This window comes from Rhinatrema bivittatum, chromosome 2 (genome assembly GCF_901001135.1).
Source record: "Rhinatrema bivittatum chromosome 2, aRhiBiv1.1, whole genome shotgun sequence".
Taxonomy (NCBI): Eukaryota; Metazoa; Chordata; class Amphibia; order Gymnophiona; family Rhinatrematidae; genus Rhinatrema; species Rhinatrema bivittatum.
Window position 1 is genome coordinate 266913510 of NC_042616.1, and position 20603 is coordinate 266934112.

At 43.3% G+C, this 20603-nt stretch overlaps 1 protein-coding gene across 1 annotated transcript in view; it reads left to right on the plus strand.

The window, feature by feature from the left end:
* EEPD1 (endonuclease/exonuclease/phosphatase family domain containing 1) overlaps positions 1–20603 on the plus strand; it is a 163897-nt gene that overhangs the window by 121730 nt on the left and 21564 nt on the right. Inside the window, exon 3 of the mRNA XM_029589489.1 lies at positions 14844–14954. Coding sequence (XP_029445349.1) covers positions 14844–14954 — 111 coding nt within the window. The remainder of the gene's footprint in view (positions 1–14843; positions 14955–20603) is intronic.

The following is a 20603-nucleotide window of genomic DNA, read 5'->3' on the forward strand; positions in this document are numbered from 1 at the left end:
TATTTATTTTTTAGATCTGGTGAGCCGTTAGACTCCCTGAGTGAGAGAAGCTACATGACTGCAAACAGGAAAGATCTATACGGCCCACCGTAGTGAGAGCCAGATCCCGCTGTTGTCAGCTTGCACAGAAGGTACCGGCGTCATGGACGCTGTGTTATGTGCGGGGAGCTCATAGGGGTCTGGAAACCCTTTTAGGGGATAATTTTTTTTTCAAAGCCATCTATGCATATAATACACGGGTTAATGGGTGTAAATGGATTGTTATAAAATTGCCATGGGATTTGTGTGCACGGAAGGGGATGGAGAACCTGATTTTGTACGCATTCTAAAAAGCAGGATTCCGGGATCTGTGCACCCAGGTTTTGATTTTAAGAAGCAGGCATGTAAACTTGCATGCTCAGGAGGTGAGGTGCAAAGAGCCAGCGTTGCCATGTGCTGGTGAGCCTATGTGCAAAGCTAATTTCTACATAGAAGGTCACTTTGATAATTAGCATAAACTCATTCATTGAGCTGCTGCACAAGGCACCTGTGATGTTAGCCCAGTATCCTATTTACAACAGTAGCCAGTCCAAGTCACAAGTTCCTGGCAAGTACCCAAACATTAAAAAAAAAATCTCAAGCTACGGATTTTTCCTCTAGGAACTTATCCAACCTTTTTTTAAACCCATTTACACTAACTGCCGTAATCGCATCCTCTGGCAATGAATTTCAGAGCTTAACTATGCATTGAGTGAAAAAGTATTTTCTTCGACTTGTTTTAAATGAGCTACTTGCTAGCTTCATGGAGTGGCCCCTAGGCCAGAGCTTTCCAAACATTTCATGTTGGTGACACAGTTTTTAGACAAACATAATTTCACGACACAGTAATTGTCTATTAGCAAACCAGAGGTTAAAGGTTAAACGAACGAAATGTATTTCAATAATTTATGTATGTTTCCTTAAATATATACATAAATAAAATGTTTCACAACACAACCTATCTCATGAAAACCTTTCATTTATATTAAAAAAAATATATAATATTCCAAGATTAATGTTATTGTTATAACAATAATAAAACAAATTGTCTGGCTCCCACACACTCATCTCTTCCCCCCCCCCCCCAGCACATGTCTGGCCCCCACACACATTTCTCTCCTCCGCCCCAGCACATGTCTGGCCCCCACACTCATGTACCTCTTCTTTTTGATTGTTGCCAGTTAAGTGCTTCACTCCCTTCAGGGTTCAAGCCTGCCGTGCTGCATAACACCTTCCATGATCACCAGACACCGTTGCTTGCAGTCAGTACTCCTGGTGGCCAGGCCTCATCAGCAGCAGCAGCCAATGACAGGGACAGCTGAGCTCAAGTCCCATCTACCAAGCCCAAAAAAACCCGCGATTGACAGCAAAAATCGCCCAATAATAAGCAACCCATGAACTGAAAAAAAAAAAAAAGTGAATCGCTAGAAAAAAAGCCCAAACTCGCGTCTGAGTTGACGGCACAGCGTCACCCTGGAGGGGAGTGGCTATGTGGACCGGGCTTACGCGACACACCTGCACGCTGCAGGCGACACATTAACGTGTCGCAACACAGTTTTGAAAGCTCTGCCCTAGGCCTTCTATTATCTGAGAGAGTAAATAACCGATTTACATTAACTTGTTCAAGTCCTTTCATGATTTTGTAGATCTCTATCGTATCTCCCCTCAGTTGTATCCTCTCCAAACTGAATAGCCCTAACTTCCTTAGCCTTTCCTCATAGGGTAGTCATTCTATGCCCCTTAATATGGTCGCCCTTCTCTGCACTTTCTCCAGTGCAACTATATCTTTTTTGAGAAGCGGGGCCCAGAATTGCGCACAGTATTCAAGATGCGGTCTCACCATGGAGCAATAGTCATAATGACATTCATCTGAAGTTTCGGTTTTCAAAGTGACTTGTGCTGATGAAAACCATGTTTTACGCTTGTAAGCGGTGCTTTGAGTATCAATCTGAGTCCAGTGCCCCTCAATGTGCATGCTTGGTAGCTGCTTTGGCGGATGTTTTTGTATGCACTGAAGGGGGGAGGGGGGTTCTGGGAAGGGAGCAGAGTCGGGGGCTTAGTACAGACTCTTTGATTTAAAAAAAAAAAAAAGTATGGAGTGATTTTCCAAAGGGGGTTTCACACACAAAAATAGCATGTATGTGCTAGTTTATAAATGTCAAGCGTACAAGTATATTTTTGGTTTTGTGTGTACATTTTACTGGTGGATAGGAGGCATTTCCGGCTGGGTTTCAGAAGTATATGGTAGTTGCCATTTTGTAAGAGAGATACACATATGCATTCGCAAACTTGTCTGTACACTTTTATGCCTGCTAATTGACTCGTGCAAGAGAACAGACTACTCCATTGTCTGCAGTTTTTGGGTAGGAGGTCTGGCTGAACTGGGAGGTGAGGTTCGGAGTGAACTGCTTGGAGGGTCATCGGCAAACTGGTGATTCCAAGTGCATGCACAAGTAATTCTTTTCCAAATAACATCGGCGCATACTTTATTAAATGTCTGTCTCTGTCTGCAATTCTGGCTGTTCATTTGTGTAGAATCACAGTTATTTCACATGTATTATATATGCACATATGTGTATAAAATGGTAGAAAAAGTGTGTGTTTTCTTGGATTGGAAGGATTCAGACATATTTTTGGAGCAGAAATGCACAGTATTTTATAAATTGTGAGTGCTTCTGCCGCTCATTTTATAAAATACTAGCATTACTCTACACACATCCACTTAAGCACACAAATGCTGTACCGCAGATAGGTTTGAGAGTTAGGTTGCCTGTGCAAAGTGCTTTGCTCAAAGCATATGACAGTATGTGCAAGGTCATTTGCGTACTCAGCTAATTACCCCTTGATTTTCAGAGTACACTTACATGCATACATTTGCTTTGCAAATAGTAAAGTCAGTGTGTATAATACACATGCAGGCCTCACTGCTAAGGACTGTTACAAAATTAGTCTCCCCTAGATTAAAAAAAAAAAAATGCATGCAGTATGTATTTGTTTAGATTCTCTTTTTGTTTCCACTTCCAATGGTCACTCTGGTGGTCTTTCTGTAGAGTGCAGAGATATTTATTATTGACAGAACAACTATAGAAAGTAGGTCATGTAACCCGAACGGGCATATAATCTCTATACTGCACTGCACCTCGTTGCAGACTGGAAAAGTATTCAATAACACTTTTTTTTTTTTTCTAATATAGGTTTCAAAGTAACACTGAGAGAGCTGTTTTGCCTAATAAAGACATAACGAGCCAGTAATGTCAGTGTATACCTGTGATAGTATCGCTGCACAAATGGAGACACTTCCATAAACCAGTGCATCTTCAGACCTGATCAGGCGTGCCACAGAAAAGTCACCACTGCCCGATGCTCGCATCCAGGCCAGCACCCGGGCTCTGCTCACAGCAGCAAGAGGCAGCACTGGGGGCTCTTAAACACGTAGGCCCTCCTGTCTGAGAGCCTGTGCATGCCCCTTCCTAGCTCAGGCAGGAGCCTCAGAATCTGGTAATTAATGGGCAGCGTGCAGGGCACAGATAGCACTGCACAAAGCGGGGCCCGTCTGAGTGCCACTGCATCTCCTGAGCTTCCTCTCACCAGGCTTTCTAGCCTCTGTCCTATCCTCAAGCATGCAGTGAGCACTGGATGTGACTCACTTTGTGTGTTTATTTTATTTCATTTATGGACCCCCTTGATACAGTGCCCTAAACCCTAAGTGTTGGGAGCAACAGCAGCAGTGAAGGAGCTCTGGCAGCCCCATATGGCAGGAAACTAACCAAGCTAGCTGCCCACACCACCCCAACTTCTCCCTTCTCCTGCAGGAGTTGCTGTACCATGAGTTCACATGTCCTCACTCCCTCTCCATCCCTAATTCGAGAGAGAAACCGGTGGGGCCTTTCAGTGCTTCCCTAGCTCTTCTTTTAAGCCATGAGTCCTCTTCATTTCCGCACTGCCTGCTCCATGGAGGTTAGCGTGCCACGCAATATTTTGTTGAGATAGGTGTTCTTGGCCATGAAAAGGTTGGGAAGCACTGCTGTAAAGCTGCAAAAAAAGAAAAAGAAAAACAACCTGTTGGCACGTCAGAAGCTCATGTAACCCCCCTGGCATCCAGTGGCCTGAAAGATCGCATTTCACTGGTTGGCTCTTGGCGTGGGAGCAGATTACCACATAGAATAATGGATAGAGAAGAAAGTAAAGGAAGGATGGCTGTGCACAGGAGGGAATTGAATGACCGCAGAAAATTTTGAGGAGAAAATGCTTACCCGACATGTCGGAAGAATAGAACCACAAAGAGATTTTTCACAAGATGAAATCCCATTTACATAACAAAAAAAAAAAAAGGTGGCAAAAGGTTAAATGTCTCGGAGAATAAACTGCTCTGAATTGGGCTTCAACTTCAATACATTTTCACTGTGAAAACCTGGGAAAAATTTAGAAAAAAATTAAAAACAAAAAACTTGTAGGTCTAAGGTTAGGAACAGAATGTAGGTGAAGGAATGCCATATGATTCAGAGACTGAAATGGACACCTATATTCTATTGCATGCTTGAACCATTCAAGTAAGATTCAATTTCATGCAGCCTGCATTTTTTTTAAAGATTATCTTTTTTGATTTATCAGTTACTAAATAATAACTATACTGTACAGAAGTGACCTGCCATAGTCATTAGGTGAGGGAGTGTGCTGAAGACAGCATCAGGCTCCTCCTAGTAGTTTGCTCAGCCTTCTAATGTGAATGAAAATTCAGCAGTGGTTAAGGTAAAAGAACTAATCTTTGATCTAAATATGTGTAAAATGCTATGAAATGGGTAGTATTTTCAAATGTATCCAAAACAGATATTCAAGTAGCTGAGTTATGGCAATATTTTGGCCTTATCTGCATGCAGACTTTTTTTTTTTAGCTGTGTGCACAATGCTTGCAGGTGTCTAAATTTTGCCCTTATCGGGAAAATAAGTGCATGCATGACTGAGATAAAGGCACAACTTTGCACAGTCTCTCAGATATTTATTTTGATCAGTTTGTTGAAAACTGAGCTCTTGGTGTATTTATTATAGCTATAAATAAATGGTATGAACTGTTTTGCCACATGTTTGGAGCATGTGTGGAAGCAGAGAAATGATGCAGATTTCAGAGATATATAAGACTGTTTTAATTACTCTGATTTTTTATATTGTGGGATGGAATAAGCACGCTGTCCTACCACCAACCGATTGTAACCCTGCACTTTGGACTTTTCCATTCTCTGCTAAAGTATGGAAGGCAACGTTTCTCAGCACTTGATTGCTCACCTTACAGAAATCCATCAAGGCGAGGTACAATAAAATTAATTAACAACATCTTAGTACAATGCATAAACTACTGCTACTACTACTTAACTTTTCTATAGCGCTACATGACATACGCAGCACTGTATAAAACAAACCCCATACCTCACAATATATAATAGCCAAAAACCCCAACCACGATCTAAAAATTCCACTCTTCCTGCACCCCTAAAATCTCCAGCTCATTTGTCTCCAGGTCTGACTTTTTCCCCTGCATTAATAATAGATTATCCCAACTCTTGGGTGAACAGCCAAGTTATAATTAATTTTCTAAAACTTAAATAACTTCCATCTTTCCTAGTTTCCACAGGTAATTTGTTCCACAGTGTGGGCCCAAAACAACTAAAAGTGGCTTGCCCCGTCAAACATAATCTGAAATCCCTAGGAGAATGGATTTCCAGAAGCCCCTGCTAGGATGATCTCAAATCTGCCAAGTATCCAGGAACATTCCAGTGAACACATGTGAAAACAAGTGTCAGTAACATTAACAAAAAAAAAAAAAAAAAAGCATTCTTTCAATAACGCTAAGTACACATGGGCCTTTTGGCCTGCACAGATCAATCTGCTATTTAAACACAAATTGCCTGCATAGTTTGTACTCGGGTTATGAGGCTAAAAAGCAAGCACCTTCTTTAAATGGTTTGAAACGATGGTGTAAAATACATGCTTAAAATGTAAGTGCATAGTTTTTCAACCTTTGAAATGCTACCAAAATGCTTCTTTTTAATGCAGCTAAGAGCACACATATTGGGGCCGATGCAAAAAAAAAAGTGTGCTGAAAGCAGGCACTGAGTGTTCAGTGCCTGCTTTCCTAATGCTCCCCCAGGCACCTCTCCTGGGGGTGCGATACAATATTTAAATTAGGGCTCACACTGTCAAGGAGGTGCTAAGGACAATTGCACGCCCCTAGCGCATCCTTGACAGCATGCACCCGAGAGAGGTTCACTGTCGGCAGCTGTCCACCAGTTAAGAAAATGGACGATGAATTTATCATCAATCCCCTTTCAGGACAGCCTTCTGAAAGTGGATTGGTCCTTTCTCTGATGTGACAGTGAATGGACCAATTGCTTATTGGTCTGATCACTGTCACATATCAGTGAAAGGACCAATCACCTTTCAGAAGGCTGTCCTGAAAGAGGATTGGTCCTTTCACTGATAAAGGACCAATGGGCAATTAGTGAAGGAGTGAATAAATTAATGTTAAGGGCCTGACACTTTAATATTGCATAAGGGAATTTGGTTGCGCCTACACAACCCGTGTCCAGCGCACTGGGAAATTAATAGCGCTCATTATATGCAAATGCACTTTAACATGCTTGAAACCCATTGAGATGGATTCAGCACAGTTTATTGTTGTACCTCCTTATTTTACCCACAGAGATTCCAATTAAGCTATTGAAAATTTACCTTTCTGTACAAGAAGAGTAAGTAAGCCAAAGTCTCAGATCTTTTGGAGTGTCACGAAGCCTGAAATGGAAAATAATATATGAAAAACTTAACAGTGAATCCTGATGCCGCTCTTTGTGACCTTGGGCAAGTCACTTTACCCTCCATTGCCTCAGGTACTAACTTAGGACCTGATTTATTACTAAGGCCTTTTCCCCATTCTACGTCTATGGGGAAACAAGCTTAGTAACGCAGTTCCTTAGATTGTAAGCCATCTGGGGTTAGGGACATACTAATAATACTGGAATATAATCCACTTTGAAGTGTCACGAAAGGCAGAGCATAACTTAAAAAAAAAAAAAAAAGCTTCAGTTAACGAATGCAGAATCCTGTCCTGCCTGATTCATTTTTGCAAATGATATCCTTAAATCAACAAAACAAAGGCCACTGATTTTTTATTTATTTATTTATTTATTTTTTTTTAAATTGTAGTTTTTAAAAATGCCTTTTGTGGTATCCCATTCGTATACAGGTAGAAAGTGTCCTTGGCAGAGGCCCCAAGATCAATTCCTGAATGAGGCCTCTGTTCCTCAGGCCAGCTAGAGATGCTACGGAGGTGGTGTTCTGCAGCCCTCGGGAGCTAGTGGCCAGATGAGAGATCATCCTCTCAGACATTGAAAGGGAGAGCATGGTTGTATGATCCTTGGCTGTGTATCATCGCAATGGCCAGCCGAAAGGGAGAGCTTACATAAAATAACTTGGGTGGTTGCCATTGAGGGACCATGGCACTAGATCCTAGATCCGGTTCTGATTGAGCTGGAAGTGTGAGGAGAGGTGGAAACTACCAGGCCAAAAAATAAATGGGAAAAAAAATAAATCACGGGAGATGTAGAATATAGATCCAGATAGATACATATATGCAAGGTAGTACAGATTGTATTAAATTAGTTACAATACTATAATCCAGCCATTGCACAGCAGTAAACTGATCCTTATCTTGTCTCAGATTTTAGATGCTGCTGCGTGAGATGAAGCAGTGGATCCAGACTGGGTCGAGAGGTGGCAAATTAATAGTGCAGAATTAGCCAGTGCAAAGTGTCCTTTCTGCTTAATTTAGGGCCCCTTGTTGTGTATTTTGTGTGCTAAGATTTCAGTAGCAAAATTGCATACAGTGTAGTGGCAAAGGCAAGCTGTAGAACTATTGCGGCCAGGGAAAGGATCCCACAGCCACACCTCTGCTGAATTTATGGAATAGTCATTAGGGGTGCACCTCCTAATGAATTTAAAGTAGAATTATTAGAGTTAAGTTAGGCTTCTGTTTGGTTTGTGGTATTCAATGAAGAGGAGTTTGTAGCTATTTAGCTGTTGTAGTGGCAGGGTTACAAATAGGAGATGCTATGGTCTGTATTCTCACTAGAGATGCAGAGAGGGAGTATCTTAGGATATTCTCCTTGAGAACCCAGACAGAAATGGAATCTACTCCTATTTCCACTTAACATTTCTGCAGTGCCATGAGATGTACGCAGCTCTGGAAGCTTTGCCAGAAGATACATACATACACAGAAGTGCCCCAGTTAGACATGGTACTAATACTTAGAAAACAAGTTGCTGCTCACTATTTCAAAAAGGCTGGCACCGCCCCTCTTCCCCTCCCGAACCTCAGATCACAGTCACTTAAAGCCACTCTGGCCATGTCGCATCTGAAGAAAGGACCTGTGTAGTCTAAATATCTCATATATATATATATGTATATATGTATTTCAAGTTATTGGAGAAATTGTGGATTTTTCTAGTTTGCACAATTTCTAGTTTGCACAATTTCTCCAATAACTTGAATTATCTATTGTTTTCCTTTCTATCTCTTTGATTCTTTATCTTCCTTCCCCACCCTCTGTCATTTTTTATTTATTTATTTATTTATTTATTTATTTACCGGTTTTATATACCGAATTTCTTGTAAGAGGTTACAAATCAAAGCGGTTTACATTGTAACAGAAACAGTGCCAGTTCCCAATGGTCTGCATGTCTTGTCTTTCTCAGTTTCTTTTTATTTTGGCCTAAATTTTGTCCTGCTCCTATGGGTATCCAATTCAGCTGGGGCCAGCTTTTCCTGGGCTACAGCACCTTGAGCCAGTTCTCCCCAATTCTGTTTCTTGCTCGCTCATCGCCAACCTCGCTCTCATCCTTGCCAGTATCTAGCCTCTTCCTCTTCCTCACTTTCCATTCTTCCTCATTCTTTTCTTTTTCTTCCTTCTCACCTTTCCTGACTCCCCCCTACCCCGTTCCCATCCTCACGCCCCTTTTCTCCCCGCGCCTCCACCAGTTTATCAGCTTTATCATACTCGCTCTCCCACCTTTCCCTTCCTGCATCTCCCTTGAGCTTCTTTCATCCTTTTTTCCCAGTCTGAGCTGCCTGGTCCCGCTCACAAGCTGCTGGGAGGACGGTGCGGCATGAGGGACTGCCAGTGACGCACAACTCAAGATCTGAAACTGATTCATGCAAGTTGGGAGAGATAAGAGGAGCGAGGAAGCAAACATTTTGGATTGATCCTAGCCCTAGCATTACCTGCTTGGCTCTGTGTGCTCTGGGACATGCTTAGCTAATCCTGGATTTAATCCGCTGCATTTATGGATTTGTAGTTTACATTTTGCTAACGTAACCAAGACTACAGGTCCGAAGGTTAAAACCAGGACTGGCTCGGCGTGTCAGGATGACCTAGAGCCAGGTGGTAACACTACTACTTGAGCCTCCTCAGTTCGCCCCCCACACTAGTGCTGGGCCACCTTAAGAAAGCAAAGCCATTTTTCCAACGCTTATTTTATTGATGCATTCCGAGAGTCTGCCATCGATTGCATTAGATTGTAGCATATCTTATAATATCTTAACAATTTGCTTACTATCAGGAGACAAGAATGCTTCCCTGACTTATCTTCTGGGGAATCAATACTTCAAGTGCAGAGAGGAGGCATCCAGAGGTCTTTTACAGAAGCCTTTGGTTGAAAAGAGCTGACTCAGTGCAGCAGAGAGGGCAACTCTGAGCAGCGCTGTGCCAGATAAAGAGCTCGCTGTTCCATTAACTTTGCTAATCCGGAAGCTCGGGGCCATTAGGGACGAGGTAGCACTGATCGGAATGGTGCCATGTGCAACCTCTTTGTCACGCATCAAGGCAACGGCAATCGATACAAAAGTTTGCTTGGGCTTTTGTGCTCAGTTCAGTTAATGTAGTTTCAGTCTTTTAAATCAACTCCAGCTAGCCACGTTTAAAGGAAGGATATAGAAAATTGCAAGGCATGTGACTGCCTGATGCCCCCCCCCCACCTGCAAGGTTTACTCGGGAGAACCCGCTCTCAAAGGGTTTCTCAATTTATTTGAGCTGGAGTGGGGATATCTCAAAGCAAAGAGGCTGGCAAAATGCTCCAGGGTCTATTTTGTCCTCATTTTTTTTTTTTTTAACTTTAGTGGAGTTTTTTGCAGATTTCTCCTCAAGTACGGTGGCTCTTTTTGGTTTCCCTCCACCCCTCGCTTCCCTCTCCTTCCCCGTAATTATCATTTTCTTCTTGCACCTCTGAAGCAAAGCCCCGGACGGTTTTATTTAAACAAAAGTCTTTCTCTTGATTGTCCTTTCATGTTGTAAGAATTTTGGGCACAACTGTCTGAGGTAAATAAAATGCAGAGCTGCTTGTTTAGAGGGCTCTTCTAAAGCCCAGCGCAGTTGTTCCTTACTTAAAACCACCTAAAACAGCCCCCGCCGATTTCCCCCAAGAACGAGAGAGCAATCTTTAGATATAAATATATAAAAATGGTCCAATAGCCAAGACAAGAAGGCAAGTGTCACAAGCACACCTCCGCAAAGGGAAAATGGTGAAAATGAATGAAATAGGACTTTAAATGGATCCCAGTACTACGTGTGTGTGAATACAATGGGTCAGCTTTACTGAAGGCTTTCTTCAGGTTTGTGGCTGTGGGAACTGGATCCTGGCCCAGAATAAGTTAATCCAAAGATGTTGCTCCAGTAACTTTAATATACGAAGAGTGCTGCTCATTCATATGCAGATGGCTGGTGTTTCTTGGCATGTACCTGTTCTGATGGAGCAACTCGAATCTAATCAACTTTGTGACCCCCCCCCCCCCCCCCCAACAATTTGTAATGTATGGTGAGTGTTTCCCGCTATACATATCTAAATACATCTTGTATAACTTCCTGCCTGTACTTTCGGAAAATTGGGGAGCAGACTAGGTATATGGCTGAAGTCGGCCGGATAACTTCTCACGCAGATTCAACAGGACAGGCCTCCTGTTTGAATATACTCACCTAAAAGTTATCTGGATAGCCCTACCCAGATAGGTTTAACCCTGCTCGCCCTGCAAGCCTGATTTCCCCCAGCTCCCCATACACACACAGTATTTTAAAATATATATGGGTTTAGCACTTGATCCCATCCCCTAAAATAAAAAAAAATAAATAGATACAGACCGCAGTGACCTGAGGCTGCCCCCTCACCATGATATTTATATCAAAAGCACCGAGCCACCCCCTCAGCGCATCCAGACCCCCAAAACCCGAGCCAATACAGTCGTAACCGGGCTTGAGACCAGTTGCAGCATTGTTCTGACAGTAACACTGGAAGCATAATATTAACAGCGTGACTGTCAGAGCAACCCTGGAAGTGGCCGGGTGTGCAGTAAGACTGTACCAGCTCCCAGCTCAGGTTTGGGGGGGGGGGGGTGTCCAGATTGGTTGAGAGCAGCAGGTGGGCTCCATGCCTTTGATTTAGTTATCATGGAGAGAGAGGGTCTGGCCTTGTTTGTTCTTTTTTTTTTTTTTCCTACTTTTCGGAGGTTAGTGGAGTTGGGGGAGGAATAGGGCACTACACCCGCATGTATTGTGAAGTATCGTAGGGGGGCTGGTAGATGGGGCTCGCAGGCCTCAAAGGCTTTTCTTTCTACTTAACTTGATCCTTATATTCATAATATGATAGCTTATCTGGCCAACTTAGCCAGATAACTTTTTGCCCCACCCCTGACTTAGCCTGCTAAGTTTTAATCGATTTGACAACTTAGCAGGGTAAGTCAGGAGGGGTCAAATGGGTAGGAAATTCTCCTTTCTTTTCCTTGTATAGAAAATAAACCTTTTCCTGTTCTTTTGTGGCATGGAGAGGTTACCGCTAGAAGTGCACTTTTAGGTTTGTAAATTAAACACGGATTGGAGCGTCTTTGTACAGCGTACGTATGAAAACGTTTCTTGGTCGAAGTCAAGAGACAAAAGGGAGCAAAGCAAATGGTTGTCTATGGCCAAATTGCACAGTTTCTAAATCCAAACAGGCATTCAAGTCAGTGGCAGAAATAAGTGAGCCCCACACTATATTTGTTTGCTGAATTTAAGCTAAGTGACCATTTTGTGTAGGATAATGATAGGCTATGGATGAAGAAAATTTGCTGTTGACTAATCTTTCATTTCTTCAGTTTTCCCCCTTCGTATAGCAAGGTGCCAGGTGTTTGCAGTGTTATTAGCATTAGGAGAGCACCCGCTCTCCTGGCTGCTTCTCATGTTTGACCTAACCCAATGCCGCCCCCTGCCCACTGATCCATTATCTCCATCACTAAATGTCTGCAGAAGTCGACTACGAGCTGGTTCTCTGTGGTCTTTTCCACCTTTCCTCTTCGCTGCAGTTTATTTGAATAATGGAAGCATTCAGAATAAAAACATCCCAAAGAAATCGTAATATGCTAAACAGCGAAAGTGTGCCATGGGTTTGAATGCAATGGTAGTTGCGTGCCATGTGTTGCTAACACACAATAAGCTGTAATGGACAGGCCAACCTATATGCACGCATGGGGCAGCCCTGAATTCTTGTGGATTTGGTGCAGTGAGCAGCCTGATCAGAGAGTTGATGTGTATTGACTGGGCAGTGTGTGGTGAAGCATGTGCAGTCAGTGGCCTCAGGATGCTTTGACTGTAGCTGTCGACAGTTGTTTTTCTCACCTTTCTATCCCTAAATTTCACAGTTATGAGTAGACTGTAGTGAGCAGGGAACAGTTTTCCCAGTGTAACCTCTGGGCTAGTGTCCCATCAAATAACTCCAAAGACCACACCCCAGGTTATGGGCTTAAGTTATTTTACTGTACTCTTCTGATGCTAAGCCCCACTGAAGTCCGAGGTTCCCCCTTGGGGACGGGATTAACTCCAAGGCCTTGAGCATTGTTCAGTTGATAGTTTTAAGCATTAAAGTATTTTGTATTCAGCAGTAGCAATCGCGCAGGAAACAATTGATGGTTCCAACCTAATGTTTACTGATTAGAAAATGGTGAAGTTAATGAAAATATCCAGTTACAAGGTCTTGTTCTCCACAGTCCATTTACAGCTTTAGTTCTTCTAATAAATCTGTGACTTTATACTTCCAATTAATTTGAGTTAATGATGTTAATTGATTCTCTCATTCATGATTCTTTCCGATTAATGGAGTAGTTTTTAAAGCATCCTCCGAGAATTTGGTGGACAGGATGATGATTCCCAATTTAGATATCATAAAGTAAAGTCCCATATCTCATACTTTTTTGTCCAGTTGCTCGGAACAAGTGTTCTTTCTACTCCTTCTTCCCTGTTGGTTCCTGGAGGTTACCTCTACACCCCTCTCTTCAGTATTCTGATAATATAATTGTGGTTAACACTGGATGGGTTCCACTAGTCTCCTCTGGATTCCTCTTCTCCTTCTCCCAAGGAATGAATGTAGATTCATTTCCCTACAGGATTTCCAGTAGCCCACTGGACTTCTGAGTGAGAGACTCCAAGCTCCTTCAGATGGTGCTGCCGAGTCCTTGGTACCTAGGGCACTCAGATGATGAAAATAAAGTTAGCTTTAAAAATCCAACCCTAAAGGTGACAATGGGAAGGGTGGGATACAACTTCCTTCGTCCCAACTCAAAAAGGCAAAAATGACTTCTCTAAAAATGGAGAAAAAGGAACCCTTTCCTCCTAGACCATACCCAGGCTTCATCCTAGAAGCCCAAGGGTCATTTCCCCAGGAACTTAACAAAAACAGGAGCAGTCATAGAGACATCCTGCCTCCTAAAAGGGCTAACTAAAAATCCACACCCAGAAATGGTGGCTCTGAGTTTTATCTTCTGGGAACTCCACCATTTCAGTCTCCCACATGGGGAACTAAGCCCAACCATCTATTTACTTCAGTTCCCTTTCCTGTAATGGGATGATCCTGTTAGCAGGAATCCATACAGTTCTCTGCACCAGTATTGCATTGCAATGGTCCTCCCCTTCCCCGCACACTCTGCTGTGAATAGAAGAATAGGGTATACACATAGGAGAGAGGACACCAGTAAATAAAGTTGCCAGCAGGGCTGGAGCACTGTAGGGTCCTAGTGGGAGCAGCAGGGATATGGGATAGTCAACAGAAGCAGCCAAGCATTAGGGGATTGCCTGAATAAGCGAAATCGAAGGAGTGGGAGAAGGATGGGGGCGTAGATAGACAAGGCTGCATGGGAAGATTGTCAGTATCACCCCAGCACTCCATCTACCAACGTTGGTTCCAACTCTTATATAGTTGTTCTACCCCTCCAAACTCTGTGTTCTCTCATCTTCATTTGGGAAGGGAAAGCCAATGAAGAAGAAGAAAAGAATTGTTGAAGTCAAGGAGAGAAACAGGAAGATGGGCTGGTTGGGGATGAGAGGGAGAGATGATAGAAAATAGCCAAGAAAGAGAGGATTTTAAAAGGAAAAAGTGAATTAAAAAGTAACAAAATAGTTTCATAAAGGAGGAAGAGAAGGAAAAAAGAAAAGAAAATGCCAAACACAAAGGTTAGAAAAAGTTTAACCATTCTTTTGTGTGTGAAAATTTGCTATACAGTTTTTGACTCGTTGCCAATCCACATAAAGGTCAGAGTTGCAATTTCTTTAGTTTTGCCTTGCTATTGTTTTCAGATCGCCTTAGTGGTATATGTGGCATGTGGCTAGGGTTTGTAATACATTATCTAAATGTAGGTTTCTTAAAATGTTTGTGCTTTTGTGTGCTGGTTTTTTTTTTTTTTTGAGGTGAGGGCAGTTAAGGAGTTAGATTTTAAAAGACGTACAATAAAATAACCCTTGCTCCAAAATCTGTTTTCTTTGTAGTTTTGCATGGAACTAAACCAGCCAACACTGCCAAATATTCGCAAGTGGAAGGGCCCCCGAGGATCTTGGAAGAGTGCCGTTTCTGAGAAGCCCTCTGGTCATTTAAACAAGGTACAGTAACACGGAACTGCTTCCGCCTCACTTACTTTTGATCAAAGTTGTTCCTTCCCGAATAAAGGACAAATTTGTCTATTTTGGCAAGCATGTCTCATCTTTTTTTTTTTTCCCCTCCATTGACGAGCAGGCATGAATTGGCCATTACACGTAGGTGACGTCCTACATAGGCACCGAAATAGCCCCTGCTCTTAGAGCTTAGTAAAGACTTCACTGAGCATAAGTGGGCGTTTCCACATGGGCACGCTGCCTCATGAGCCCTTCTGTCTGTCTTCAAGCTACTATGTGTACGTAGCCCAATCTCTCTCTCAAATTTTTTAATCTTCAGCCTTATTCCTTCTTTTTTGCCTCGTTGCATCCAGAGCAGGCCATCAAACTTGTATGTTCTATTTAAAAAAAAATAAATAAAATAAGATGAGCATGAAAAGCTAAGAAGCTTGTGGTCAGACCTTCATGTGTAGACACTGGGTGTCCATTACAGATACACATGCAGTGTGCTATCGATGCCTGGCCCCAGACCACGACTCCTCAAACTGCACAGCTATGGTCAGATGTCTCCCAGGGTGCAGCAGGGCCATCCCTGGAAACTGAAAGCCCTGAGGAAGGCACCAGCAGGTAAGAGCCCGAAGACTTAGCTTGAGGCAGGGCAGCAAAGCCATTCCTAGTCTATGAATGAGACAAATTTGGACACTCATCGTAGGAAGTCAAAACAGGAATCTTCCCCTTCTCAATCATGCAAGCATGGGAGAGCCCCACCCTGTGGTGTCGGTTGCTGCATCCACCTCAGGTTAGGGGTTGAGCACAGTGCAGAAGGCTGCAGTGACAGAGGCGGCATCAAAGAGCATCCATACAAAGCAGTGGACCCGTTTCGAGGACATTCCCCTTGGAACCAAAGAGGCATTTGACACCATCAGCACAGCGCTCTGCCAGGGCGGGCCCTTCATCAACACCGAGGCAGAAGGTAGCCTTGTTGGCTCAGGTCCCCTCATTCTTCATGGCCCAGAAGATTCACATGACACTAAGTCATTTGTTCTTCCAGGACCCAGCACCATCCATGTCTTTTGAGCGCAGCTTGCACTCTAAGGTGAAATCAATCAACTTGATGTAGCATGCCAGTACACTATCAGGCATATCAGAGGACAGTATGTTGCACATAAGCCCAGGAGTTCTGCTGTCAGGAAGTTCAACCAGTGTCATTCATGGTCCAAGGACGCTGGTAGGAAGGGTATGTCTGTGTACGAAAGGACTGGTAAGACCTGTAAGGTCTCCTGGCATATGATTGCCAACGAGTAGATCCCATATAACGATGTGTGGTCAAATAGTGGGGTTGTGATGTTAATGATTGTACTGCTAGAGCTTCCTCCTTCAGTTTACCTACTATGTCTTGGAGTCGTTCTCCGAACAGGTTGTCTCCTGTACATGGGAGGTTTGTTAGCTTCTCGTGTAAATCTTCATGTATCGAACTTGAGCGTAACCATTCTAGTCTTCAGGCTGCAATGGCTGTTGCAGATGCCCTGGAAGATGTTTCATATGCTTCATAGATCGACCTCAAAAGGTGTCGAGAACACTCTTCCATGTCATGAAGAGGCGAAGGTATCTGATCTGCAGTTGAAGACAACATACCTTTTTATAGCTTGTATGCACTCATATAGGTATTGTACCATGTAGAATTGATGGTGCATAATTCGGGCATTCAACATTGAGTTATGGTATATTTTTCTGCCAAACTCATCCAAATATTTGTTGTCTTTGCCCGGTGGGTATGAGGAATGCGATTTCGTTTTTCTTAAATCTTTGCATCGCCAACTCTACTACAATTGAAGCATGAGGTAATTGTGGTATAGAGTATGGTGATGTTTTCCTCATACGGAATTTTATATCCGTCTTCCTGGAAACCGCTGAGATTGCATAAGGTGTTTCCCAGGATTTCTGTAAGACGGAATGCAGAAGTTCTTGTGGTGGAAGAGACATTGGTTCTCCTGAGTATCAAAAATATTTAGGAGACCAAGGGTTTCTGATCTAGGGTCTGTCTCTTTTTGGACCTCTAGATGCAGTATTGTACCAAATTTTTCCAGAAATTTTGGGTATGTAAGGTCTTCCGGAGGGGAATACGGCTCCTGAGGTTGTTCCTGCGGATCCGATGGGAATCTCGTAGATGATGATGGGGATGTTTGCGGTGAAGGAGAATCAAAAGATGTATCCTGTTTATAATTCGGTGAAGTTGGTCGGTTCACTATGGGAGATGTTGGAGGCTCCACCGACTGTTCTCTAGCAGTCTGTCTCTTATGTTCCGGAGAACTGACAGAGGCAAGATTAGACATTTTGAATGATGACTGAAGTGTTTCATAAAATCCTGCTAAGGATTGGGACATTGATAGAATACCTCTTTTGTACAAGGGGGCATTATTGTACGATAATCTGATTCTTGTGACTCACATGCTTTAGGTTGCATTGGAGTGGTCTGAGGTAAAGTACTAGATACTTTATGGTCTTTCTGTTCTTTTTTTCACATATTATGTCCATCAAATCCTCTGAAGCTGTAGAAGCGTTAGAGGAAGCAACTTGTATTACCTCTCTGTGGGAGAAGGTATTTGAAGGTGGTACATGAGATGATTTAGAAGTTGAAGGGCTTACTTCCCATTTTGCACTCCTGTTTGCCGATTTTTTTTTTAATTTTTTTTTTGTGGTGGGAGTGCTGTGAGTGCTTATGATAATAGTGTGACGACGAGTCTGTCTGACTTCTACGTGAAGATGGTGATCACTTTCTACGTTTTATGGTAAACTCTGTTGGAGTAGCTCTCGAAGAAAGCGAAGTACCCGAACGAGGTGGAGGAAGACCTCTGTGAGTGTCTACGTCGTCGCTTTAACCCATGTTGTGAGATGGGTGTTCCAATGTTTGTGCTCCGATTTGGACTTGTGCGCCGATCTAGACTTGTGCGCATATCTTTTTGGCTCCATGCGCACAATAGTTATCGGCGCCGATGTCTCTGGCGCCGTGCGCGTGTCCTCGGCGCCTTGCGTGCAGAAGTGCCTTCGGTGCCCTGTTCGTAGCAGTCTTGTGCGCCAATACTTCTTCAGGCGCGTAAGGCATCTTAGGCGCATAAGTTTTAGGCGCCAAGTTTTTTGGCGCCAGCGACTCTTGCGCCGGCGATTCTGGCTCTATGGATTGTTTAAAATCTGATGGCCTTTGCCGGCTCGCCAAGTCCTTACCTCCAAGGTTGGAGGACTGAGGATCCCATGATGATGCCCTCTTTTTTGAGGGAACTGGTAAGATAGTGGGGCCAGGTGACGAGTGAGCCTCCGAAGGTTCCGGTGAGGCAAAAAGTTCCTGAAGTCTGTAGACCCGTTGTTTCAGGGCTCTAGGAGACATCCTTGATCAAAATTCACAATCATGATTGTGATCTGGCCCCAGGCATCGGTAACATCAGTCATGCCCATCCATGACCGACATTACCTTGCCGCAATTACAGGGTTTAAACCCCGATTTTGACATGTTTAATTTTTTTTTTTAATGCTGAGGGGAACAATTCTGTGTGCGATCCTGTGCGTGGAAAGAACAGACTGAGGAGATTCCGTTACTTTCCTGCGCGGGAACGCATGTGCAGCCGCAGAGAGCAAAACTCTAATCTCTGCTTTGACAAGCTCCGCCTCCCGGACTTGATTGACAGATCCCATGACAGTATGGCTAATTCAGCCCTGCTATCGACGGGAAATCTCTTTTTCCCTTACCCAATTTGCCATTCCTAAAAGTGGGTTGCACAGGAAGGCCTTCTCCTTGTCATGCACTTTAATGCTGTTACATAACTGACGCCCTTAAGTATTGATTTCGGAGTATCACACCCCATTGAAGAAACTAGAGCCATGAGATTTAAAAAAAACCAAAAACAATTTCTAGTAAATACAAATAATCCTATTTTTAAGAGATAAGGCTTAAAGTAATGATAATACTGAACTACAGCTCTTTGTCCAAGAGAGCAAAATTCAGAATTCTGTTAAAAGCTTCAAATTGTAGGATTAAATAAACTTTTAGTTTAATCAAGACTTTGCTCAGTGTAATGTCTGTCCTTAAAGCCAGCAGTATTAGCCACGATGTCATTGGCTCTCTGGTTTCCTGTTTTCAGTCTCCGGCCTTCCTGTGTCTCTTTGTTTTTAACACTGAGGTGCATTTCTTGCAGAAGCGGGTGTGCTGCTTGTCATTAAGGCCGGTTTCCCTCGCCCCCTCGATTTGCACTGCGAGCATGTTAGCCGTGTGCTTCCGGCACAGGGTTCAGAAGAATGGGCAGTGCTGCAGCGCTCTGATTTACTAAAACTCATAATGGTGGAAAGAACGGAGTTTATGGGGAAATTTAAATGCAGTTTAGAAAGAAATGGAGGATTTCATAAGGGTTGACCAAATCTGGTCTTCCAGGGCTTGAAATGGTCTGGTGGTCAGGATTGGCACAACAAATGTGCATGAGATATATTTGCATGCAGGAGAAGGAGCCCTTGCAGATATATCTCGTGCATACTCCCGGTGGATAATCTGAAAAGCAAACTGTTTTGTGGCCCTCAAGGACTGGAATTGGGGAGCCCTGCGTCGATTTGTTTTAACTAACATCTGAATTGGGGGTTGTCAGCTCCAGTCCTAGACAAGTCGCTAACAGGTCTGCTTTCCAGGATAAAAAATCATCAAGAAATGCTCATTAACAGGGGGTTTTCCTTTGAAAGTGCAACCGGCCATGGCAGAACCTGCAAAGGAAATCTCCACGTGCGCTTTCACTGCCCCCAGCCCTCCCCCCTTCAGAGGTCGTGTGTAGGGGGGGCTGCAAAGCAGCGCTGTTGGGAGTGTTTGAGGACTGGCGTTGGCCAGCGCCTTCAATCTCAACGAAGGGAGAGGGACGTGGGGCTCGCCATGGCTGAGGCATCAAACAGCAATAGGTGGGCATCCTGGGCAGAGTATTTTCCTGGCGTTTGCGACTGACATTGGACGTTTAAAGCAAAGCAGTTTAACTGAACTTTAGGTTTTTTAATTTTGGTTTTTGATAAAAGAGATTTTTACTCACAAAAAATACACCACTTCATCTTTGACCCCAGAGCGCTTTTCTCACTGATCTCATCCCTCACGAAACCTCCATCAACAGACATACCAGATGATAAAGCGGCAAGCAAAGCAGAAGAACTTGCAACTTACTTCAAAAATAAGATCCCAAACCTACTAACGCAGTCCAAGAGCAACAACAATTATACGCCAGTTACACCACATATTACCTTCCCATCACAAAAGACATGTCTGAAAGAATTCGAAATGACTGCCTCTTTAGAGATAGAAAATATCCTAAAAAAAATCAAACCCTCCTCACATCCTCAGGATACCATTCCTATCAATCTCCTCATGTCATGCGCTAAAACCATATCCAAACCCATTGCACAAATCATCAATTGCTCCCTATCCCAAGGGCTAGTCCCAGACTCTCTCAAAATGGCAATCATAAAGCCACTCCTAAAAAAAACCTAATCTTTCACCAGATATCCCATCCAACTTCCGCCCAATAGCTAATCTATCTTTCATCGCTAAAATCCTAGAACGAGTAGCAAATAAACAACTCACAGAATACCTAAACGATAACAACATTCTCTCTCCAGCCCAGTTTGGTTTCCGCCAATCTA